Genomic DNA, 27,346 nt, shown 5'->3' on the forward strand with positions numbered 1-27,346 from the left:
CAATCGCTGCTGTTTGGTCGTGACGTATGTAATGCGCCAAATCCCGTAGGAAGAAGGACAATAACGTCTTTCCACTTGATAAAATTCACCAAACATTCTCTTTGTTCAGGTTTTAAATCCTCGATCTCGGGAATCGTTGCCAACACAGAATGTCTGTCTTCGTCTACATCCGTCTCGACGCTTTGTTTACTGTTGTGATGTTCCACAAAAGGGACACAGACATACGCGACGAGTTTGATGTCATGGCTTCACAGCTCTTCTCTGATTGGCCAGTGCATGATCTACAACTTCCGGGGTTCTTGCACATCGTCTAGTGTATTCTGATTACTGACCTAGTCTCTGGAGAGAAATTAAATTGAGCGGAAGCACTTGGTCGACACCAGCCTGGCTACTTCTCCATACCCCTTCACTAGAGTCATTTGGATGATTTCAGGAACTGCCAATCGCTACTGAACTAAAGGTATAAGGTAGTGCCGTAGTCAAGAGAGCACTAATCGAGACCAAGACCAGTCCGAGACCACAGGGTCCCAAGACCAGGACAAGACCAAGACTTCTGAGAGTTGAGACCAAGACAAGACTGAGACTTTTAAAGGTTAAGACCAAGACCATTGAGACCAAATCAAGGCCAGCTTTGTCATTTCCTACATTTATTTGTATTTTACAGCTATTTTGGCAGATTTATGTCAGTGTTTTTGTAATGTTTTTATAAATCTGTCTCCATTTGATCTGATTAAGGTTCATTTAAGCTTAAAATTGATCAAGCAAACTGTACTGCACTTAAACTTAAACTCTGCGCCACTTTTTTGGATCCTCACTCACAGTTTGAGAACCTCTTCTTTAATCCGACTTTCACTGGCGCTTTACAGAAAACAGCTTCAAAGTTAATCAAGTGTTTTTGGTTTTTTCATTATCTTACTGGTTTTGCAGTGACACTGAGCAGACTCTGAACATTTACCAGTCCTAATGAAATACGATCACACTCGTCGCGTGTCAGACCTTGAGTCCGAGACGAGACCAAGACTGTAAAACACAGTCTCGACATCCCAAGTTGGAACTGAGCATTTTGAGTTTTGGAGATGTAGACAGCCGAATAACAAAGTCTGATTGAAACAAAACACAACTCCGAGTATGTTTTCGATGAGGTAATTATATTTTAACATGGATTAAAGCTCATGAGAGTCAATTCTGTGCGATATAGCAGCTTTTCCACGCAACTCTCACTCTGAAATCTGACATATTCCCACTGCGAAATGGCCCGTCCCCTTCTCTATTCTTATCTGACCTCTTTCTAATGTCGCAAGCCACCCACGACGCTCCCCGAACCAAACCCCTCATCCCTCACCCCTTATCTTCGCAGAGGAAACATTTGCTTGTAACTTCCAACCGCGCAAAGTGAAATTAATGAAGAAGGAAGGAAGGGTTTGTGAGACGAGGGGCAGATTGTAGCGCCTTTCTCTTCTCTCTGCTCTCTGCTCTCCGTCTCCGGCGCGCTCCTTTACTGCCCCCCGCACCTCCTCCCGAGTCTCCGAGCAGACGAGGAGAGCGAGCCGGTGGGCGTGTGTTCCAGAGGGAGGTGGAGATTTACTATCCCACCCATCCTAAAGTCTCTCCGGTACTTCCAAACACACACACACACACACAAATAGAGACAGACAGAGCCACACACACAGCCTGTTCTCCGCTACCAAACTTCCACCGCCCGATAACGCCAAGACTGCTCGCGTCGCTCAAACCATTTGGGACCCTCTCCGCCTTTGATAGCGCGTTAATTACTCATGTGATGTGATACAGATGTCTGGGGGAAGAAAGTTTGCCTAACGCGAGACTAAAAAGGGGGGCAAGGCAAAGGGAACCAATAGGTAGGTGAAAAAAACATTTATTATTGATCGGTTTTGGGAGGTTGTCACACGTCCCCGTTGTGTGACGATAACTCGGGATGCTATCTGAGTGGCTGGCTGCTAAATAGCTCTTGTGTATTTAGTGACAGATGGGATTTCGCGCAGGAAGAAGCAAAGGGGGTACGGCGGTCGCGACTGACAGCTCTCCGAACTTTTGAGCTGAGGGGGGAAGAAAATAAATTAAAAAAATCACAGAGCGGATTTCGGTTGGAGTTTGTTTGGCGCAATGTTGGGAAAAAAAAAGAGGAAAAGAATGCAAATGTTTAACCGGGGGTGAGTGGGTTTTGATTCCGACCTGATGTTTAGAAAAAAAAAAAAGCGATTTGTTTTAAAAGCGGGGTAAATTGGAAACAGGTTGATCGCGAACGCTGAGAAATAGGAGCGTAGATTTAAAGGTGCGTCGTGGAACTTTTCTCTGGGATGCTTTTCCTCGTGGAGATGTCGTTGCTTTGTTTAGAATGTTCCACAGTATGGGCGTTAAACCCGTCTATCTTCACGGAAACCAAAGCAGACCAAGGTACAGGTCGGGTCTGCGGAGAGGCGAGCCAACTCAGAGTCAGAATGTTGTTTTTCTAGGTGTTTTTGAGCTCTAAAACCACCTGTAATGGATTAGATTAAACATAGAGTTGTTTAATGTCATACTGCGGAACCTCAGCATCTCCACAGAAACAGCAAGGTGACGGACCCGCCACGAGAAAAGTTACACAGTGCGACTTTACGATATCAAGTCAGGGTTGTGGATTTGAACGGAAACACTCTTTTTCGGTGGACATTTATTTAAGTTTGAAAGATTTCAACACTTGGTTTGTGTCTTCTGAAAAGTTGAAGTTTGGAGTAGGCAGGTTTGTTTTTGATGAGGAAATTTTAAAGATTATAACATAGATCAGAAAATAGCCTAATATAGGACCTTTGGTGATTTTAATTTAGTTTTATTTGAGCTTTTCTGCTTGTGATTCCTTGAAACGAGAGAAACGTAAAGGTGCACTGTGCAACTTTTGTCTTGTTGTTTTGTCTTGTTTTGTCTTGTCATGCTTATATAACTGCTTTTTTTCGTTGCTACTAGTGCTGCACAGAGTCAGATCTGTGGAGAGGAGAGGTGAGCATATGTTTAATGCCATACTGTGGAATATTTCAGACAAAGCAATAACAGAAAAGTTTTGTGCACTGCAAAAACTCAAATCTAGTCAAGTTAAGATGACTTGAATTAAGAAAGTTTTGTCATGATTTGGGTAAATTTAACTTGACAACTAAAGTTATCTAAGACTTTTTGTACTTAGAATATGAAAATACATCTTGCTACACTTGTATTGTGTAACTTTTCTGCTGGAGATGTCCGTCACCTGCTTGTTTCTATGGTTGTGTCATTGCTCTGTCTGGAATGTTCCACAGTGTGACATTTAACAGCTCTGCTTTTCTACGTTTATTCAGTTACAGGTGGTTTTATCGCTCAAAAATAGGTCGAAAAACAGAAAAACTGACTGTGAGCGGGGTCGCCTCTCCACAGAGCTGACCTGTAACTTGGTCCGGTTTGGTTTCCATGAAGATAGAAAGGTTTAACGCCACGCCGCACTGCAAAAACTAAAATCTAGTCAAGTTAAGATGACTTGAATTCAGAAAGTATTGACATGATTTCAGTCAATTTTACTTGACAAGTAAATGGAATAAGACTTTTTGTACTTAAAATATGAAAATACATTCTTCTGTACTTGAAAAAAAGAAAAACAACAACTTTTTGCACTTAAAATTAGAAATAAAATCCAATTTTGCTTGAATTAAATCAAACACACTTATTCCATTGGTAGATAATTTGACTTGTTCTTAATTTAAGTCATTTTAACTCACCTAGATTGTTTGTTCATTTCATTTTTCATTTATTTATTTGTTTGAGCCAGGCACAACACAATTAAAAAACAAAAATAGTGATATGTACATGAACATATTTGGGACCTGGTGCTCAAAAGGAGTAGGATGAACTTTTAAAAACTTATAGAGTCCTACACCAATTGTTTTACATCATCAGGTGGTATTGATATTGATTGATATTTGTATAGATATTGTTTTTTGCAGTGCAGTTCACCTTTAAAGGTTTTATGTTACGCAAAATGTACTTTTGTGAGCCATGTTTTAGCCATAATGTTGTTTTTCTTTTCTCCTCAAAAACAAACCTCGAGTTGTGTTTTGTTTTGTTTCATTCACATGTTTGAGCAATTCCTCTTCTTATTATTAGTCTGTCTGCATCTGCAAAGCTCAAAATGCTCTGTTCCACCTTGTGATGTCATGTAGTGGTATAGTTTTCAAGTTAAAAGCAACATTTGACCCTTTAGTTCAGCAGAGATTGACAATTCCAGGACTGAAAATATCCAAATGATTCTAGTGAAGGTGCGTGGAGTTTAAACAGACATTGGAGCACTTCCTCATGACATCACAAGGTGGAAGAGAGCGTTTTCTGTTTGAGAGAAGACGGGTTTGTGTGTTTAAAAATGCGTGAATGAAACAAAACGCAACTCCAGGTAAGTTTTTGATGAAGAAACACCAAAACAGATTCGAAAATAGTGTAATACAGGCGTTTAAATGGTAACAGATATAACATTTTTACACGAAATCAACTCAAATCTTCGCAAATATTCTTATAAAAATAAAAACTCCAATCTTCAGCTTTGCCAGTGCGGTACGGCCGTCACAAACCTGAGCCGGATTCCCACAATAGCTCCTTAAAAGTACTTGTAATCCTATCTCCCGGAGCCTGGAGGGCGAGAGCAGCTCTGAGCCAATGACCATGCTTCAGAATGACACGGCTTTTACGTAAACAACAAAGTCTGAATTCAATTTCCTAAATCAGGTTACTGTTTGTATTTCATCAATTCTGTGCAATCATTTTTTCGTTTTGTGTTTGGTCCTGAGAAAGCGGTGACATAATAACTGGAACCTTATGATTTGGATGTTTACGTAAGCGTTTAATGTGTTACTGGCAAAGCTTCAGCGCGTTTCAGAGGTGCTCATTTAGAAGAGGTGTTTGTATATAAAAAAAACACAGCTGGAGATAAAAAATGAAATACAAAAAAACTTAACAGGACTAGTCAAATGTTTGGACACTCATTCGAGGTTTTTTTAATTTATCTTTCGGACTTTATTAAGTTAAAAAACGCAAATGTAAGAAGCCAGATTTGTGGAATTATATAGCAAAATGAAAATAGTTAAAGGTGCATTGTGTAACTTTTCTGCTGGAGATGTCCGTCACCTGCTTGTTTCTATGGTTATGTCATTGCTCTGTCTGGAATGTTCCACAGTGTGACATTAAACAGCTCTACTTTTCTACGTTTATTCAGTTACAGGTGGATTTATTGCTCAAAAATACGTCAAAAAACTGAAAAAATGGCCGTGAGCGGGGTCGCCTCTCCACAGATCTGACCTGTAACTTGGTCTAGTTTGGTTTCCATGAAGATAGAAAGGTTTAACGCCACGCTGCATTGCCAAAAAACAAAATCTAGTCAAGTTAAGATGACTGGAATTAAGAAAGTATTGACATTTTTTGAGTCAAGTAAATGGAATAAGACTTTTTGTTTGCTGCACTTAAAATAAGAAAAACAACAACTTTTTGCACTTAAAATAAGAAACAAAACCAAATGTTGCTCAAATTAAGAAAAACACAATTAGTCCATTGGTAGATATTTTGACTTGTCAAGCTGAAAAAGTAAAACAAATAAAGTAAAATGTTCTTAATTTAAGTCATTTTAACTTGCCTAGATATTGTTTTTTTTCCAGATAAAGTAATAATATCTCCATGGAAAAAAGCATTTGACGGACCCTCTAACAGAAAAGTGAAAAAAGTGAAAATGCTCCTTTTAATAATAAAACTAGTATTTATTAGGGGTGTAACGATATCCAAGTCTCACGATACGATATCGTCACGGTATGAACCTCATGGAACGATATTTATTGCGATATCGTGGGAAAGCTCACGATCTGGTGGGGAGGCTCACGATTAGAGATGTAACAAAATTCAAATCTCTCGGTACGATATTTTCACGATATACATCTCACGGTACGATATTTATTACGATAATTTGTGGAGGCTGCGAACAAAACTGTGAATATGCGACTTTTTCCTCTTAAAATGCCTTGACAAGACTTAACCCAAAGAACTAATACTTAAAAGTGCTTAGAACTGTTATTTCTTCTTGTCGTCTGCACTGAAATGGAGCAAAGGATCATGGTCTATGTAGTTCCCTCTGTCTTTTTTTAGCTACTGCTGCACCATAACTCTTAATTTAAGCAGAGAGACTTGTAATTCGATATATTGTGATGGTCCACGATATTATTGTGAGAACTTTGACGATACGATATCACGATATTTCGGTTATCGTTACATCCCTAGTATTTATATTGTAATTACTCGAAGTGTTCACCCTTTGCTTTGTCAACAGCGCTGCAAACTTTTGTCCTTCTCTCAGTGAGCTTCTTAATGCAGTTTCCTGAAATGGTTTTCACTTCACAGCTGTGCCACGTCAGGGTCAAGAAATGCCAAAAGTGCAAAGCAGTGATCAAAGCAAAGTGTGGATTTTTTTTATTTTTTTTAAGTTTTCAGTTATTTTTAGTTTATTTTTTTATGCTTTCAGTGTGAATCTATAATGTCTATATTTTCATCACTACTGTATTTACAACACAAAAATGTAAAAAGTCTGGAAGTGCAAATATATGAAGTTAAAGGTGCACTGCGTAACATTTCTAGTGGAGAGTCCGTCATCTGGTTGTCTTCATGGAAATGTTGTTGCTTTGTTTAAAATGTTCCACAGTAGAGCTTAAATCTACTTATCAAGAAGGGGACAAGTAGGTTACAGTCAGTGTTGGGAAGGTGACTTTTAAAATGTTTTCCCCTACAGATTACAGATTACACACACCAAAATGTAGTTTGTAACGTAACCCATTAAATTTTTAGTGAGTAATGTAATCTGGATACTTTAGATTACTTGATTTGCTGTAGAGAAGCAAAGATGAGGATATCGTAACATAAGATGTTTTGTCTGCTAAAAGAAAATTTAAAAAGTCCAGACTTTAGTTAACCAAATAAAAAATATTATTGATAGAAGACGAAGAGAGACGTCCACGCAGCATGATTTAGTCCTGTTAAACCTGGTTTAGTCCTGGTTTAGACCTGGTTTAGTCCTGGTTTAGATCTGGTTTAGACCTGGTTTAGACCTTGTTTAGTCCTGGTTTAGACCTGGTTTTAGACCTGGTTTAGTCCTGGTTTGGACCTGGTTTAGACCTGGTTTAGTCCTGGTTTAGTCCTGTTTAGTCCTGGTTTAGTCCTGGTTTAGACCTGGTTTAGTCCTGGTTTAGTCCTGGTTTAGATCTGGTTTAGACCTGGTTTAGACCTTGTTTAGTCCTGGTTTAGACCTGGTTTTAGACCTGGTTTAGTCCTGGTTTGGACCTTGTTTAGACCTGGTTTTAGACGTGGTTTAGACCTGGTTTAGTCCTGGTTTAGTCCTGGTTTAGTCTTGGTTTAGTCCTGGTTTAAACCTGGTTTAGACCTGGTTTGGACCTGGTTTAGACCTGGTTTGGACCTGGTTTAGACCTGGTTTAGTCTTGGTTTAGACCTGGTTTAGTCCTGATTTAGTCCTGGTTTAGACCTGGTTTGGACCTGGTTTAGACCTGGTTTTAGCCCTGGTTTAGTCCTGATTTAGTCCTGGTTTGGACCTGGTTTAGACCTGGTTTGGACCTGGTTTAGATCTGGTTTAGTCCTGGTTTAGTCCTGATTTAGACCTGGTTTAGACCTGGTTTGGACCTGGTTTAGACCTGGTTTAGACCTGGTTTAGACCTGGTTTAGTGTCCGGCAATGAGTGGAATAACGGGAAAAAGAAAAAAAAGGGGGGGGGATATGGCCCAAAATGTGAAAACAGGAAAATACCGCAGTGTAATCTAATCAGTAATCAGTGTAAGAATTAATGTATTTTTGAGCAATAGAAATCCGTAATGACTAAATGCTAGATGGATATGTTTAAAGTCATACCTTGGGACATTCCAGGCAAAGCAATAACATCTCCATGGAGACAAGTATGTAGCGAACCCTCCACCAGAAATGTTTTATCCATATTTTTATACGTTAAAATCTCGTCTGTCTCAACAAAAAGCTCCATGTGTTATTTGTACATCATTTTTACGACTCCGTTCGGCGCACAGGAGTTGTAACAGCCCTGCTCCAGTGACAATAACCAGCGCTGACATCTCCCATCTGTGACTCCACACGGCCTTTTTTAATTATGTACATTAAAAACTCATGTTCCACTCACCGGGTTTAAACAGGACAGCTCACAAACTTTCTAGCTGCTGACACAAAGCGTTTTAGATCTCTCAGACTGAGACTTATAGACAAACTTTATCGATCCACAAGGGAAATGACTTGGACACAGCAGCTCACACATCATAATATATTATAACAACGAAGAACGGCAATAAAAGCCCGTCAAAGTCTGATCTCGTCGCATCTCAGAAGCTCAGCGGGGCCGGGCCTGGGTTGTACTTGGATGGGAGACCTCAGAGAAACCAGATACCACAGGGGGGCGCTAGTGGCAAAAGCTGTGATCGTGTCCTTAGGCTTTAGTAAGAAAGTAGAGCGTACGTGAGTGTTGGTGGTGGTCGGAGGGACCGATGGCGCAAATTGGCTGCCTCACTTCTGTTAGTCTGCCAGGGCAGCTGTGGCTACAATAGCAGGTTTTGACCACCGAGTGTGGAGTGAAAGAATAATGAAGTATAAAGCACTTTAATCCGTGTATTAGGGATGGGCATTCGATGAAATTTTCTTAATCGATCGTCGGAAGAATTAACAATCGATTATCAATTAATCATTAACGTTTTTATATTAAAATGATCATCATTATTATTACTATCTGCACTACTAATCTGCATAAATAAATTCAACTTTATGACATATAAACCGTAACGACTCTAGAGCCACATCAGCCCGTTTGACATTATAATGTGTTTAATTCAGTTTTGTTCAACTCTCACAGAAACGAAACTTAAAACCACATCGCTAATTTGCATAAACTCAGCGAAGATAAAACTACAGCTCTTGTGTCGTTGATGTGGTTCAATTTCTGTTGGATTAAAAGACATGACTCAGGTGAATACAGGTCAGTGTGACCAGATTTGCGTTTGTCAAACCCAGGACACCGTACGGGGGGAGGGGGGCGGGGCCTCGTCATCGACATTGAGCGACTCTCACCTGGTAAAACTTTTTCCCACTGGACACAGAAACATATGTGCTGCTTTATACACTGTGCACATGGACTCACACTTGTCCCGAACGCAACGGAAAGTGTGGAATTTCTTGTACAAATCATCGTTAAATACGCATTTGTGCTTCGGTACGTTACAGACCGACTGTTTGTGTCTCGCTCCTTCTGATGCAGAGACACATGTACACACCTGTTTGGTCACGATACACACAGCAACCTACATTTGGTTTGTCGATTAAAATTAACGTAATGGATGAAATTCTTAATGATCAATTATCGATTAATCGATTAATCATGCCCATCCCTACCGTGTATCGTTCGTTCATTCGTTGCAGGGTTCCCACTCTTTTTCACTGACAAAATTTCTAAACTTTTACATAACTTTTTCATGACCTAAAGTAAATTTTTCATGACTTCACGGCATTGTTTCCCAAAGAGTAGGTCGCAAGAGATTTTTTGGGGGGGTCACCTGATATGCGTGTTGCGCTCCCCTCCTGCACCTCGGACTAAAACAATCTACAAAAACTCAGACACGCCCACTTATCTCTTTAGAAATGTTCAAATGTTAGGACATGTTTTGTATCATTTCTAATCTTTTTGTAATTATTTTATTGAGTATTTTGTTCCAATATTGCTGGATCAACTGCATGTTAAAAAGAAAAAGAAATGGGCTACATTTAATGTCCAAATAGGCGACTTAAGGATCCTTTTATTGCTGCTTCAAAACTGTTTTTCATTGTTTAAAACTTGAGTATTACTAATTGTTCAGAGAGACACGATCGCTCAGTCAACAATAAAATATCCTCATTAATGTTCAATAATGGTCAAATCCACCTTTATTTTGAGATTTACGAATAATGTCTATTGACTTGGGTTGGGAAGGTTTGTGACTTTTAAAATATGGGTCCCCAGAAAATAAATTCGAGAAACACAGCTTTTCAGCATCCTACATGTATAGAATTGAGCATATTTTAAGATGATAGATAAATATAAAATGTTAACCCTTTCCACTCTTACTCCACCTTATGGTTTGATATTATAGTTTGTTTGTTTTTTACATTCAAATAATCATAATAGTCTAATGATAACTAAACAGAACGCTGAACTTTTCCAAAACTTTCATTGAATTTACAAAATCCCATGACTTTTCCAGGCCTAGAAAATGACGTTTTTGATTTCTATGACTTTTCCAGGATTTCCATGACCGTGGGAACCCTGATTTTGGGTGTCTCGAAACATACTTTATAAACGCAATGTTTCATTGATGAATTAATATAAATGGTAGTAATACATTCCAAAAAAAAGGAGCAAAAATAGCAAGAGACTGATGTCAAATACAGCATAATAACTGGAAACTTTCTGTATGATTTCAGTGTTTATGTAACTTTTTGGTATCTTATCTCGCAGAGCTTCGTGTTTGAAAGTGTGCTCATTTAGAAGATATGTTTGTATGTAACTAAATCACATCAGTCAAAGGTTTGGGCACTCGTTCAGTGTTGTTGTCTTTCTGTTTTTTCTTTATGAGTAGATAAATATAATAACAAAGAACAGAAATACCACACTTTTTCCAGTTTTTTACCATTTACTGTTGACCAAAACGTATTCTAAACTTTTGATTCATGAAAGTGTCCACCTTTGGCAGATAGAACAGCTGAACACACTCGTGGCTTTTTCTTTTTACAACAGAAATCAAATATTGTTCAGAAAGTTCTTCCCAAGTCTGTCGCAGAAGTTTCCATAAATGTGTGGCACTTGTCGGTGGCTTCACTCTTCTGTCCAGTTCAATCCCAAACCAGCTCGATGGGGTTTAATTCTGGACACTGTGCTGCTGGACACTCCATGTTTTCAAGCTTTACCATCTTGTTCTTTTTTCCTGAGGTAGTTTTGGCAGAGCTTGGACTTGTGTTTTGTATCTTTTATCTTATTTTTTTTAACCTCTGGCAGTTCAAGTTCTTACCTTTGTACCATTTCAGGCTCTTCATTGGACTTGCACCACTTGAATTGCAATAAATAACTGGAAAAATTTGGGTGTTCTAAAACTTTTGACCGGTAGTGTATATGTAAAAATTTATTTAAATTGAAATAAAAATGTATTTCTCCAGTCTATTTGAATCTGACTTGATGTTTTCCTTCTTGGCAGCCGCATAACTCAATCTCCCGCTTTGTTTTGTCTTTATCTCTTCACAGCGGTGTTATATCGGGACAGCCCTTCCAATCAGTCAAATCAAAGCTCCAACCAGCTCCTGTAATGGCCCTCCCAGCTCTGCGTGTGTTTGTGCTAATCGTCTGCATGGCGGCCAGTGGAATTTGCCAGATAAACCCGGGCAAAGAAGAAGAAGAGAGGCCCCACCCACTGTCCCTGGGGTACACCACTCTCCAGTCAACACTTTTTCACACCACCACCACTGCAAACCCGTCAAGTCTGGGGCCGATCGTGCAAAAAGTTGTAGCGCCCTCGAACGGGACGACAATGAAAAAGCTCCCGTCCTGTATCATGCCGACGCAGATCAACGTTTATTTCAAATACATCAACACGGTGATCTCCATCGTGGTGCTGGTGGTGGGTCTGGTGGGCAACGCCACGCTCCTGAGGATTATTTACCAGAATAAGTGCATGAGGAACGGGCCCAATGCGCTCATAGCCAGCCTGGCCCTGGGAGACCTCATGTACCTCACCATCGAGAAGCCCATCAACGTCTTCAAGGTGAGTTTATGTCAATGTAAGATAATGTCACAAAGGACTACAGAGCTCAAAAGTCTGCAATACAAAGTCAGTTTTCGATAAATTCAAATATTAAAAGCTCAAAATCATCGCAGAGTCTAACCAGCTAAGGAAACTTTATCCGTAATGTGGTTGTTTTAAGTCCAGAAGCCAAATTTAAAACACAAAATCTGGTGGTTTCAAGGGCGTTGGTTTGGTCTCAGCTTTGGTAGGGACATTATCAGCTGAAACCCAATGAAACCAACTGATCAGTTACTTGATGAACAGATTAATAATTACTTTTCATATGATGCACACTGCAAAAACCAAACAGAAAGGGTCAAATGGGATAAGAAGTTGCGTTTATGTTTTATGAATTCTTTCCAGAAACACACAGAGTCTGGGCAGGTCCAAATTAAGTGAGAGGATGGTTTCATTTTTCAGTTTGTGTCCATTGTCCTTCCAAGATGATTGTTTAGCGGATAACAGCGGTATAGAAGTTTGTAGCAGATTTCTCTTTGCTTGTTGGTGATGAGATATTTGTGAGGACATGTCCGTACATTTTTCCATGAAATATTGTCAGTAGAGTCCGGCACAAGTAGGGTTCCCTTTGGGAGGTGCACTTGTGGTGACAGTTGCTCTTTTTCTGCGGCGACTCATTATAAAGCAAGTTTAATTGAAGATGAAACCACGTAAGTTTCTTTTGAAAAGTTTTTTAAAGTTTAGTGCGCAGCGTCTTCACTCACGCTGCTCAAGCCGACATCTGCAGGCGCGGCCCTGTCCTGCCGCTTCCCCAGTTTAGGCTCCTGGCTCCACTAATGACATCTCTCTGTCATCATATCACTGAATACATCTCAGAACGTCTAATGATCAAAATGTGAACTAAAACGTGTTAAATTAGTACTATTGAGTTTGGGAAAATATCGGAATAAATTTATATTTTAGTTGTAAAATGGCAGATATTGGCAGGGACTATTGGTTATGACATGTCCCCACCGTCCCTATGCAAACCCTCGCCCTTAACTTAGCTCTTTATAAAGTTTCAGAAATTGATTAACCCTGAGTTTTCAAACTTTTAATATTATTTTTTCCAGAATGTCTACGGAAATGAATGAAAAATGTCCTTCTAGTAGAGCTGGGGGATGAGCTGTCAATGTTCAGATCTATAAGAAATAAGGATGAAGGAAATGTCTCTATATCGTTTTGATTACCCTGATAACATTAAGTAGACAATATTATGTCAATGAAACCAAAATATCATAAAACATTAAATGCAATAGTTGAGATTTAAGTGTTAGACCAAAAGAAAGGACTGTAAATTACCCACACAAGCGTAGAAACATCTTTTTATCTCCTTATTTGGTGGGTTGCAACCATGGACTTGAGTGTGACGTCGCCCAGTCAGCAATCGGCTCCAGTCAGATAGATTTACAAATAAAATAGAAGAAAAAAAACACCAGGATCATGTTGTGTGAATTAATATGAGCATTTTAAGACAAAAATGAGGAGCCTGACAGAAGCAATTACGGAGAGACGAGCGACATTTTTTCAATAGAAAATGAACTGGAGCCAGAGTCAATGGAGTCAGAAGCGCACCCATGTTCACTTCCTATTTGGTACGTCTATTTATATATACAGTCTATGGAACCACATGAGTTTTCATTTTCAATTAGCACTTTTTTGTATTATAAGTGATATACTCAATATTCAAACTAATCTTTTTTTTTTTTTCACAACAAATGTTTTTATTAAGATTTTACATATTGAAACATAAAATGACATTATACAAAAAAGAGAAATAAATAAAAATACTAACATACAGACCCTCAATTCACTCAATTTAATATAAAATCATTTCTACATGTCAAAATTCGTTACAATGTGCAAAAAATGCAACCAAATGTCTTTAAAGTCTTCAAGTTTTCCTTTCGATACGTAGCTCATCTTCTCCAGTGCCTAATTGCTGGACATTAATTTTAATTCACTGGTTTACTCTGGGTCTCTCCATTTCCTTCCAGTTGAGAGCAATAACATGTTTGGCCTGTTATAAACAAAAAAAAAATCCAAGCTTCTTTCTATTTAACTTAACACTAAAGCTGTTGGGGAAGATGTTTCGTATGCAGAGTTTACAGTCTAATGGCATCTCACGTTCAGTTAAATCTGAAATTACAGTAGTGACCTCTTTCCAAAACAGTTCGAGTTCATGAGAAAGGGTCCAACACATTTTACGTAATCATCGGGAATGTTTAGACTAAAATGGTGAAGTTTTACAGGTGTAATATAAGTCCTAAACAACCACTTGTGCTGCAGAAACATGAATCTGGTGTTGATTGATTTTTGTTTTTGTGCCTGTAAACAGGATTTACTCCATTCATCAACCGAAATATCAGTTTCCAAATCTGTTCTCCAGGCCTGTAGATATGAGAGACTATTTTCTTTAGAAGTCACAAGTAAAATGATGTAAACATTGGAAAGTTGGCCTCTGGTTTGGTGATGGTTAACACATATATTCTCTAGGGTAGAGAGTGTGGGCTCCAGAGTTGACTTTAGACTAGTGGTTATAAAACTTCTAACCTGCAGGTACAATTTGTTTAAAGATTAGTTGTCTTGGATTTGTACAGTGAAAGAGTATTAAACGGACAGTCTGGAATCGTTTCGTCGTTTCTGTGTCCACAAGCCTTCCTTATCCACACAGCTTTGAGCATATTTGTTTACATTTTACAGAACCGAAACTTAAAACCACATGGCTAATTTGCATAAACTGAGCGCTCAAAAAACAGCTCTTTCCTTGTGCGCTGATGCGGTTCAGCTTCTGTCGGACTAAAGGACACGACTCAGTGGAATATGAGTGTTCTTTCTGTGACAGAGGGGTGTTCTGCTGATGGTGATTTTGTTCTGTGTTTCTATCATGTTGTAAATGGTTCATGTTAAACTTTTCAGAGATTATACGTCTGCAGGTCGTACACACAGATCATATTTTTGAATGGACATATATTCTAGCCTCTTAGCGTTTTGGTGGTAAATTAGCTACGTGGCAGCACATAGACCTACATCAGAGTATCAGCGTTTTCAGGCGTCCACACAATGTTGGATCAGATTCGTTCTCAGATGAATTCGTGGGAGCTGGCGGCACCAGATCGTTCCGTCTCTGGAGCCATTTTCAGTTGGATTAGTGTGGACGAACACTGCATCCACAACGAAAAGGACTCAAATACATACTAATGTGAACCGGGTCCAAGTGAGCTTAGTTTGTCAGAGTGTTGGAGACGTGTGGAGACACTTTTTTAAATATTCCATCCAGTCCTTGTATTTGCAGAGGTCGCTGGTGCTAGGCTAGTACATGTCAATGGCCATAGTTATCCTGCCACTAAAAACAGTCTTACCCACTCCACAACACACCCGAAGAAAATCTATTATTACACCAGACTGTCCATGTAAATGTCTGTGTCGATAGAATAATTTTAGAAGTAAAACTAACCTTGCATTTGAAGGATTAATGTCTGAGCAGCAGCAGTGAGTTGTACTTCCTGACAGAAAGCTGAGCAGCGGCGGACTGATATATTAGAAAATAGTCCCTCAACATGCAACGATTCATACGATGCAAAGTTAGTTTTATTTCAAACATTATTCTATCAACACAGACATTTAAATGGACAGTCTGGTGTAATAATAGATTTGCTTCGGGTGTTTTGTGGAGTGGGTAAGACTGTTTTTAGTGGCAGGATAACTATGGCCATTGACATGTACTAGCCTAGCACCAGCGACCTCTGCAAATACAAGGACTGGATGGAATATTTAAAAAAGTGTCTCCACACGTCTCCAACACTCTGGCTCACTAGGAAATGAGGCCCTATGTCCAAAATTCCAGACTGTCCCTTTAATACTCTTTGACTGTACAAATCCAAGACAACTAATCTTTAAATAAATTGGAATTGTGTTGGGATTCGGAACTGTATTTGATTGGATATGAGGGGAAGCAAAATTATACACAAATGTACAGTCCCTGCACTATTCACTGCACCAGTTATATCTAAAAAAGTTTAGCTGTAGCACCAATCTACAGTGTTATAAGACGCCTTCAACATCCTCCACTCATTTACACCAATCTGGAATTTTGTGTTTATTTTTAGCCCCGTACATGTAGCTTTAACTAAGCCTGTACATTAGCCCTGACGACTGACACCGTTTGATGGACTGCAGTTACACCACAGAGGAATACTTGAACCGGGAACAGGCCGGAGGGGGGGCGAGGGCTGGGCGAGCGCGGCCAGACGGGAAGGTCTAATCAGTGGATGTGTTATCTTCCTGGAGCTGGTCGATTGGTGATGAGAGGAGCTGGATACGGCGCGCTTAAATAAACACAGGAATCAGCTGTTGTCACACGTACCCTCGTCCTCGTGCTGACCTCAGGCATTAGTCACTGACCCTTATCTGAAGTCGTGTTATGGAAAAAAAAATCCTGTTCCCACTGACAAATGACAAACACGGAGCTTTTAACTTTCAATTACGGTAATGGACGGTAGTTTAGACATCCCGTATTTCTGTTCTGTGTTATGTTATAATGTTGTTTTCTCATCACAATCATATCTGGAGTTGTGTTTTGTTTCATTAACACACAAATTCTGCATACAGTCTAGGGATGTGCAAAAAAATATCGAAATATCAATATATCGTATCGTTTAATGTGATGATACAGCATCGATATCATGAGACGCTGTATCGATATATCATCAAGAGTATTTTTTTGGTTTATTTTACTAAATGATTTGGTTACAGCGCTAGAGTTTATGTGACACATTTAATATTTTCACTGTTGTGATGATTGAAATGTTTGTGTTTCATGTGAATTTTGCACAAGAAGTGGTTTAACAAAGACTTTTAGTGTCACAGACATGATTTATCCTTTACTTTTATTGAACCAAATCAAATCAATTTGAAATATATTGTATCGAATCAAAAGTGCAATGTATTGAGGTATGTATCGTATCGTGGCCTATGTATCGAGATATGTATCGTATCGTGGCCTATGTATTGAGATATGTATCGTATCGTGGCCTATGTATCGAGGTATGTATAGTATCGTGGCCTATGTATCGAGATATGTATCGTATCGTGGTCTATGTATCGAGATATGTATCGTATCGTGGCCTATGTATCGAGATATGTATTGTACCGTGGCCTATGTATTGAGGTATGTATCGTATCGTGGCCTATGTATCGAGGTATGTATTGTATCGTGGCCTATGTATTGAGGTATGTATCGTATCGTGGCCTATGTATTGAGGTATGTATCGTATCGTGGCCTATGTATCGAGATATGTATCGTATCGTGGTCTATGTATCGAGATATGTATCGTATCGTGGCCTATGTATCGAGATATGTATCGTATCGTGGTCTATGTATCGAGATATGTATCGTATCGTGGTCTATGTATCGAGATATGTATCGTATCGTGGTCTATGTATCGAGATATGTATCGTATCGTGGTCTATGTATCGAGGTATGTATTGTATCGTGGCCTATGTATTGAGGTATGTATCGTATCGTGGTCTATGTATCGAGATATGTATCGTATCGTGGCCTATGTATTGAGGTATGTATCGTATCGTGGCCTATGTATTGAGGTATATATCGTATCGTGGCCTATGTATCAAGATATGTATTGTACCGTGGCCTATGTATTGAGGTATGTATCGTATCGTGGCCTATGTATTGAGGTATGTATCGTATCGTGGCCTATGTATCGAGATATGTATCGTGTCGTGGCCTATGTATTGAGGTATGTATCGTATCGTGGCCTATGTATCGAGGTATGTATCGTATCGTGGCCTATGTATCGAGGTATGTATCGTATCGTGGTCTATGTATCGAGGTATGTATCTTATTGGCAACTTGTTAATGATACCCAACCCTAATACAGTCATCCCTCGCTATATCGTGGTTCACCTTTCGCGGTCTTGCTGTTTCGCGGGGGTTTTTTTGTGTAATTTTGCTTGCTTTTTTTTTTTTTTACAGTTTATGAACGCGCATTGTGTCCCTCCCCCATGTCCTGATTACGGGCTACACCAGAACTAAACCAGGACTACACCAGATCTAAACCAGGACTAATCTTGGACTTAAAAGCGAAAAGCGAGATTGAGTATTTTAAGGAATGTTTTGATGGATAACGACTTGGTATTTTGTGTAACTGAAACATACTGTTAAAATTGCATATACATAGCAATTTTGTCACTTTATACTGTATGTGACATTGTTATGGTTTTTAGTTTGCTCTGTTCAGACAATCCTTAATCATAATGTCAATTTAGGCAATGGTTTGTAAGGATAACGACTGTGAATTTAGTAATGTTGTGTTATAAGGGATCAGATTACTATAGTCATAGGATTTTGACCTCCTTTATATATAATTTATCATTGTCAATATTCAACTAACATTAATTCTTACTTTACATCATAATAACTATAATAAACATATTAGGGGGTCAGAATACTATAGTCATAGGTGTCCCCTATTTAACTACTCAACTGATCAGCCCTGTCTATTTTAACAATATTCCAAATCATTATACATCACTTTGATTATTTAACTAATTAAGAACTACTTATCTCATTTTAAGTAATTTTTAACATTCAAAAGTTATAATCGACATAAAAAATGCATCTGAGTTCTTCAAAAAACACTTTTAAATATGTCAATGTATGTTTTAAATTGCAGATATAATATTAATATTCAAAGTTTTTCTATAGAATTCAAGTTCTTAATTCATAAAATATGGATTTTCATAGGGGGGGGTCAACATACCATAACAGGATTCTGACCCCGGGGTCAACATACTATATGGTATGTTGACCCTGGGTCACCTCACCACGGGGTCGAAATCCTATACCACACTGTTTTTTTCTCCTGCGGTCACCCCCGAGCCCATACCAACAGTGAGTTCTGTTTAAATCCTGTTTTACGTTTAGTCCTGGTTTAGTCTTCCTCTTCAGTCCTGGGTTAGTCCTGGTTTAGTCTTGGTTCAGTCTGTGGCGTAGGCAGCTCAAAAGTTTGATATAATCGCAGGTTAACGGGTGGGTGCGGTGCTGGACTGTGCGGGTGTGGGTCTCCAAAAATGGACCCGTGCAGGACTCTGCGCTGGAAGACTCCATTACAGAATAAATTAATCTTCGGTTCATTACACATTGAAAGAAAATAACAAAAGGACGACAGCAGCAATAAATTTTAAGAAGGATGTAAAAAGGGGTTGTAACTGTCCTGTGTGAGAAAAGTGTATAAAGTGTTTGGTGAGGGGTTTTACAGACTTAAAACAGATATAATAATTGTAAAATATAAAGTTGACACCACCTATCTCGGGTTATTTTTAGAATGTAACCCCCGCGATAAACGAGGGACCACTGTACTTGAGTTGAGTCGAGTTCTTCTCTCAAACTGAAAACACTCTGTTTCACCTTGCGATGTTATGGGGTAATAAAGGAAGTGCTCCACTCCACTACACAAGAATCATTTTTCATCATTTCAACCCTGGAATTTCCTGTCTCTACTAAACAAAACGTAAAAAGGAGCTGGCTGCTTGAAAACTACTGCTTCATGACATCACAAGGTGGAACAGGGCATTTTGAGCTTTGCAGATGTACACAGACTAACAGTGCAGGCTTATGAAACAAAACACAACTCCAGGTTTGTTTTAGATGAGGTAATGACATTCTAACATGGGTTAAAACTCACAAAAAGGACCTTTAAATTTGATTTACAGTACTGGATGGTAGATGGGTAGATGAGAGTAGCCAGTAAAATAATTTTCAGTGTTTTAAAAGTCATTTCAATAAACAGTAAATACCATAGGACTTGAATGACAGATATTTAGTTGTGATGCTTTGTAATGATTTTCAATTATGGGATATTTCAATAACATGAGAAATGTTTTCTACTTATCCCATGTTATTTTTTTCTCTTATGATGTGGATTACCCAAAAACTCCATCCATCTGCTCCAAATTTTAGAACCATTTGTGGCCCACGTGTTAAAAAGTTTGCCCACCCCTGCACTAGACGGTTCGCAAAAAACCCCGAAAGTGCGAGTTCGGGCACCAGCCAATCAGCGAAGAGCCATACAATTCCCTAGATCGAAGATTTAAAGCCGGATCAAAGAGAATGTTTGGTGAATTTTATCAAGGGGAAAGACGTTATTGCCCTTCTTCCTTCAGGATTTGGCCCATTACATACGTCACGACCAAATAGCAGCGATTGGTTAAATAAAAAAGTACCTGTCCAACCGTCGAACGAACGAACCCTAATGCTGCGAGGTCAGACGGTTTCTACGAAGTGAAACCGGCTGATGAATCAGGCTAAGATGAGAGTGTCATAGATTAAACTAATTGTGTTATACAAATTTTGATGATGAACTGGCAGAAATCTACATATTTCCAGTAATTCTTCAGTCTTGTCTGACATACAGGGCACTCCCTCACCTCCCCTTTATTTTTCCAGCTTGAATAAGTTTAGACAAATAATTAGTAACTCACTGTTTTAGTTTTGCAACCTTATCGCATTTATCTGGGCTTTGAGTCATATTTTCTTGTTGAAAATGGGAAAAACATGTTAAGCGGTTTTCAGGTTAAAGCCAAAAGAAGATGCAGTAAAAGTAAAAATTAATATTAGATCCAAAAAGAGTCTTTATGATTTGAAGTTGCTTTGTGTAACTTTTCCATCAAACGCTTTTCTCCGCGGAGATGTTATTGCTTTGTCTGGAATGTTTCGCAGTATCGTAGTAAACCTTTCTATCTTCTATCCAAATAAGACCAAGTTACAGGTCAGATCTGCGGAGAGGCGATCCCACTCACAGTCAGAATGTTGTTTTTCTAGATATTTTTGAGCTTTAAAACCACCTGTAATTGAATAAATGTAAAGTAGAGTAGTTTAATGTCATACTGTGGAACATTCCAGGCATATCCAATGACGTATCCATAGCAACAAGCAGGTGATGGACCCCCAACTAAAAAGTTACACAGTGCAACTTTAACTTTTGTGGACAGGAAGCTGATGAGAATTAGTAGCTTTAGTTCTGTAGACCAAATTTGGGTAAGGACATGGCAAAAAATCTAATCGTTGCACTTAAAAAAAAAAAGTCTGTAAATTCATTTGTAAAAAAATAAAATATAATAATAATAATAATAATAATAATAAATAAAATTAAAACATGAAATAAATAAATACAAATTTGCTTAAAAGTTAAAAGTGAAAAATAAATTGTTGGCAGCCTGATGATGTTTCAAATGCTGTAAGAAAACATGCAATATTCTGGAGGACCTCAAGGTAGCAGTTTAGCCCCTTCAATCTTCTTTCCTCCTGTTGATTATTTTTCTACCAAACACCACAAGATCCCAGAAGTATGAATAACCGTCGGAGTTTACACAGCTACAGTCCGTGACATCTGAAAACAAAAGTACAAGGAGCACCCTGACTTTTCTAAATTAGACATCCTGCGTAAATGGCTAAATAAAAACAAATAACCCAAGGGTATAACAAAGAGATCCACTCGGAACGGGATACAGCAACTTCTCCAAAAATAATCGGCTTCTGGTCCATTCAAAACAGTGACGTTTTCTCTGTGGGTTTGCTCTCGGCTTTAAGTAAACACAGGGTCTGGACCATGCTGTGAGAATCTTCCTTTGGCTACACTTTCAACAATACGACTTTCACACAGCGTATATCCTGCTCTGTAAAATAAAACGTCCACAGTTCTTCTCACTCTTTTTTTTCTTCCTCAAATTCATTCACTCTTTCATATTTGTAAGCATGTAAAAAAAAAAAAAGTCTTAATTTCATTTCATATATTATTAAATATTATTTAAAAAGCATTATGTAACTTTTATGGTAGAGGGTCTGTCAAAGTGTTTTCTCCATGGAGATGTTATTGCTTTGTCTGGAATGTTTCACAGTATGACATTAAATCTTTCTAGCTTCATGAAGCCTAAACCAGACCAAGTTCCAGTCAGATCTGTGGAGAAGCGATCCCACTGTCAGAATTTTGTTTTTCTAGGTATTTTTGAGCTATAAAACCACCTGCAATTTAATAAATGCTGTTTAATGTCATACTGTGGAACATTCCAGGCAAAGCAATGACATCTCCATAGAAACAAGCAGATGACAGATCCTCCAGCGAAAAAGTTACGCAATGCACTTTTAGGCCTTGCTTACATGTACACGGGTATTTTTAAAAACTGAGATATTTCACTTCGTTTGTACCCATCTTTTATACGCAAACGGTAAATTCGCCTCTGAAAACGAATCTTTCTAAAAACTCCGACTAGAGTGGAGATTCTGGAAAACTACAGTTTGGCGTTTGCGTTTAAAGTGAGATGAACAGAGATTTTGGAATGAACAAACACGCCAAAAGTCCGACCAGTGTTTCCCTTTTTCTCTGATGATGATGATGAACATTCAGAGCAGAAGTTGCATTTCTTCCAGTGCAAACACTTTTCATGTGTTTGCATTTGCACACACAGCTGATGTTTCATATCCATGACCAGAGACCAATGAGGCTCGGAGGTCAGCAATTCTGCCACTTCTTTTAACAGATCTGTGGAGAGGCGAACGCTCTTAGTAATGCACGTTTTTCAAGGTATTTTTGAGTAATATATATAACTTTATTTACAGACTCAGGGTCCAAGCCGTACACAGATAGACACACACTCACAATACACTACATTCATATATAAACCCACCACACACACACACACACACACACACACTTAAAAAAAAAAAACCTACAGTGATGCAAGGTCCATATAGTTAAAATACATCCAGCTGGCTTTTCCAATATTTCCAGATGCCAGAATAATATTGGGTGTCACTTTCCTTAACATCAGTCAAGCTCGTTATAATTCCATTTCTTGATTCATTTAACCTACACATAGATTTATACATGAGGTTCCTCATTAGAGCCTGGAATGTGGGAATACTTGCAGTATTGCAGTAGTTGCAATACTTACAACATTAATGAAATAAATGCTGCAGGTTTGAATCTAATCCAGGAGCCGCCCAGAGTCTTGTCGTAGTTTTGACGGCATACCCGGCTATGTATAAACGTAACCTTAATATACAAAATCTATCTTATATATTATTAACCCACAGCTGACTGCACTGTCTGTAATCAGGACAGTTTACGTAATGTCATCTACTACTTGAAACTGCAGAGGCCACTGAAGGCAGCACACACATTTAGATTTCATTCATTTTTGACCAGAAAGATGTCATGACCTTTCAAAAATACATACACATGAATCGCTTTTTCTAAATTAGACATCCTACGTAAATCCCTAAATAAAAACAAATAACCCGAGGGTGTAACAAAGAGACCCACTCGGAACGGGATACAGCAACTTCTCCAAAAATAATCGGCTTCTTGTCCATTCAAAACAATGACGTTTTCTCTGCTTTAAGTAAACACGGGTCCGGCCCATGCTGTGAGACTCTTCCTTTGGCTACACGTTCGACAATACGATTTTCACACAGCTTATATCCTACGTTAGGCCCCATGCCAAGTCCACTTCACTGAAACAACAATGCTCCGTCACAGCCTTGACTTATTCGCCCAAAGGAGTAATAACACGAGAGGTAGTGGAAGTGACAAACAATGGCCAGTGACTATTTTTAAATCACGTCATTCATACGATAAAGAGACAATGGGGTTTTAAAGTGTGGGGGCGGACTTCTGGTATTAACCTTTCAGTGCATTCTCATAGGCTATATTTTAGTTTCGTTTTATCATCAAAATAAACCATGATTAGACTTTTTTCTGTAAAGCGCAGCCAAGCATGAGCTAATATTATCAGTTTGAATACTTTAAAGGCACAGTATTATCAGTCAAATGTATTAAAATTGAGTGTTTATACAGATCTTTTCAAATACTGACCACTGTGGAGCTCAACAGAGACCGCCCAGAAGTTCATTTTTCATGCAATTTTTCTCATAGACTTTCCGAAACAAAATTAAAAGTTTGAAAGCTCTATAATGACTAATGACCAAGACAAGTAGGGGTGTGCAGAAATATTGAAATTAAGGGTGTCAAATCATGCGTTATGTTTTTTAATCGCGTTAATCTCATTTTTAATCTCTAACGTTACTGTTTCTGTATGCGAGTTGCCTTATTACAAAATCTGTTTTTATGTGTTGTTGGAACACAACACATCGCTCCCGCAAAAAATTGTAATTTTCATTCCAGTTCTTGCCGCCTCTATGATAAACCTGCACACGTCTGAGCTCTGAAAACGTCGCGACAAACACAGAACAGACTCACCTTCAGCATCAACATCCTTCTGTCACAGAGAGAACATCTATACTCCACTGAGTCGTGTCCTTTAGTTCCACAGAAGCTGAACCGCATTAGCACACAAGAGCTTTTTTTTTTTTCTTCGCTTAGTTTATGCAAATTAGCCATGCAGTTTTAAGTTTCATTTCAGTGAGACTTGCGCAAATCTGCATTAAACACATTATAATGTCAAACGGGCTGATGTGGCTCTAGAGTGTTCATGGTTTATATGTCGTAAAGTTGAGTTTATTTATGCAGATTAGTAATAGTAATAATAATGATGATACTGTGGAATGTAAGTGACTGCATCTGTTAAAGTTTGTAAACAATAAATGACTTTATAAAGACTTTTTTTTGTTCTATATCAGTCTTTTGATCTGCCACAATAATGTAATAATGAATTTAAATGAAAATACCTCAAATTGAAGCTTTTCTCAGCAATTTTTAGGTGGGATTAAAAAGATATTAATTAGATTCATTAATTACAGATCATAATTAATTAATCTCTCAATTTTTTTAATCACTTGACAGCACTAATTGAAATATCGATATATCGTTTAATGTGATGATACCAGTGGTGGGGCGTCAGAACCTTCAAGTCCTTCTCTGCTGGCCTAAAAACATATCTGAATCACAGACTGATGTTAACGATATTATTATTAAATACTTCCAAATGGTCTGTCCGCTTCCTTTCAGAGCTTTTCCGATGCTTGTGCTGCTTCCACACATGGACGTTCATATTAAAGTATTTGACCAATCACATTTCAGCCGTCACTTGTTGCTAGGCAGAGTCAAAGTCAAAGAAGTGTCCCTGAGACCTTTACAATCCGTTCTGAAAGCCCCCGAACACTAAATAAATGTAAATGAAACTATTGCTTCAACCAATCAGATTTTGAGTTGGTGTTGCCAGGGCCTTTAGCAGACGTACAGCAATGTCACCGGATTCAGACCCGCTGACTGGACAGTGAGAAAGCAAACCAGTCAAAGCAGTAAACTGTATTTGTAGCTGAACCTGGACTAAACTAGGACTAAACCAGGTCTAAATCAGGACTAATTTTGGACTTGAGAAAGAGTAAGAGAAAGAGCGCGAAGTGGGAGAGAGTGAGAGAGTGTCCGCAAAGTTTTGTTGTTTGTTTAGAGTAAGGAAACTCGTTTATTTGACATTTTCACTGTTTTGAGGATTAAAATGTTTGTGTTTTGTATGAACTTTGCACAAGAAGTGGTTTAACAAAGACTTTTAGTATCACAACCATGATTTAGCCTTTATTTTTATTGCACTGTGTTGAATTGATTTGAAATATATTGTGTTGAATCAAAAGTGCACTGTATCGAGATATGTATCGTATCGTTGCCTATGTATTGAGGTATGTATTGTATCGGTAACTTCTTAGTGATGCCCAGTCCTAACCACAAATCAGTTTCTGAAACTTTATAAAACACTAAGTTCTTAAACATTTAGCCGAATTTTTGTTTTAAATGTGATTTTTGGACTTAAAACAACCATGTCTTGGAACTCTTAATGTCTAAAATTTTGGAAAATCTATGGGAAAATTCACATTCGGAACCAGATCAGCTGTAAAATAAAAAGTTCTACGGTTCTGCCATTGTTGTTTTCTTCCTCAAAATACTCCATAGTTGTAAAAACTAAAGAGTCAGGAGGTATAAGGAACAGTGTGACCAGTCTAACAGGTATCCACACTTCAGACTTCGCCCCTGCAGTCAGAAACACCTGTCTGTAACCAGGGCAGTCTTTTGTGATGTCACCAACTACTTGAAATAGCAAAGGACACTGAGGCAACATCAACACCAGCTCTGATTTTGGCATGTTTGACCAGAAAGCTGCAAATTGACCTCCACTATAACTCCAAAAATGACTAGAAACAGCAAATAATGCTATTAAAACACCATATATTTAGTGTTTAGCTTAATTTTAACAGAAATTTTCTAACTAACGTTTCTTTATTATGTTCTTTGCAGCTTCTTGAATCCCGGTGGCCGTTTGCAGACAACTTTTTCGGGCTGTTTCTGTGCAAACTGGTGCCGTTTGTGCAGAAAGCGTCAGTTGGAATCACTGTCCTCAACTTGTGTGCTCTCAGCGTGGACAGGTGAGTGTCACACACACACTGGGGTTGTCAAAAATATCGAAAATCAGAACTAATTGATACTAAAACTAGATGTACTTATTTGGACAGGTAGCAATATTAAAACGTCACATTCACAGGACAAAAACGAACCTTTCCTGAACAGTTGTAGAGTGATCTTGTTTATTATCATTGTGGTATCGGTATCGGTATTGAATATACTGCAAATTTCTCTAATCTGGCCATGATTTTAAAACTTATATCAGGTTATTCATCTGTTTTCAGATTTATTGTCTACTTACTAGTTCAGAGATGCTTAATTCTAGTTTAGAACTGGTTACTTGTCAAGTACGCCCTACTTTTTAATTTTTTTAAGTTAGTTTTTATTATTATTTATTTATTTATTTATTTATTTATGTATTTGTATTCATTTGCATTGTATATTTATTTATTTTATTTATCTACTACTACTATTACTATTATCAGTTTTACTTAATTTTTTTTTTTACTTTTTTTTTTTTTTTTACTTTTTTGAAATTGACTTATTTTTTTAGTTTAGTTTTAGTTTTTTTTTAGTTTTTTATTTTTATTTTGGGATGTTTGGCCACTGGGTAGGGGGTTGATAGTAATAGTACTATTCAATACAGTGTCCTCTGTTTGTTTGTTAAAGTTAAAAATTAAAAGTTGGGAAAAAAAAAAGAAAAGTTAACTTCTTAAGCAAAATTATCCTGCTGAATGGATAGACAATTTCACCACTTTTAAATCATTTTCTTATAGCTTTAAGTGTTTATATCTTAAATTTTGTCCAAGCTTTTTCGCAGTGTATCGAGTCTATTCCTTAGTTTCGAAATCAAGTTTGAAATTTTTGTATCATGACACGATCATGACACTAAAATGCCGTGGAAACACCTGAAACGTGTCTATTAGAAGATTTAGTTTGGCCAATGGAAAAGGGACTATAGCCAAATTTTAAGTAAGTCCATGAGTACAGATCGATTGTAAAAGCTCTTGGGGTCAAAATTACATCTGCATCCCATTATAAATCATTTTTACGGTGAACCTCGTGCTCTGTTGGCATGCTAGTTGTTGGTAAAAGTTGTAAAAAACAAGCTTATAAACT

The 27,346-nt window shown here is 38.1% G+C and overlaps 1 protein-coding gene across 2 annotated transcripts in view; it reads left to right on the forward strand.

The window, feature by feature from the left end:
* The first annotated feature begins 1,646 nt into the window (after positions 1–1,646).
* Positions 1,647–27,346, forward strand: part of ednraa (endothelin receptor type Aa) — a 48,240-nt gene continuing 22,540 nt past the window's right edge. Inside the window, exons 1-3 of one of the 2 annotated variants that reach the window (XM_055158558.1) lie at positions 1,647–1,859; positions 11,321–11,837; positions 26,123–26,250. In XM_055158558.1, coding sequence (XP_055014533.1) covers positions 11,382–11,837; positions 26,123–26,250 — 584 coding nt within the window. In that variant the 5' untranslated portion in view covers positions 1,647–1,859; positions 11,321–11,381. The other variant, XM_020930681.2, reaches the window with a different exon arrangement.

The sequence above is a fragment of the Boleophthalmus pectinirostris genome, unplaced genomic scaffold (assembly GCF_026225935.1).
Source record: "Boleophthalmus pectinirostris isolate CB_2022bp ecotype Guang Dong unplaced genomic scaffold, ASM2622593v1 HiC_scaffold_22, whole genome shotgun sequence".
NCBI classification, from domain to species: Eukaryota; Metazoa; Chordata; class Actinopteri; order Gobiiformes; family Gobiidae; genus Boleophthalmus; species Boleophthalmus pectinirostris.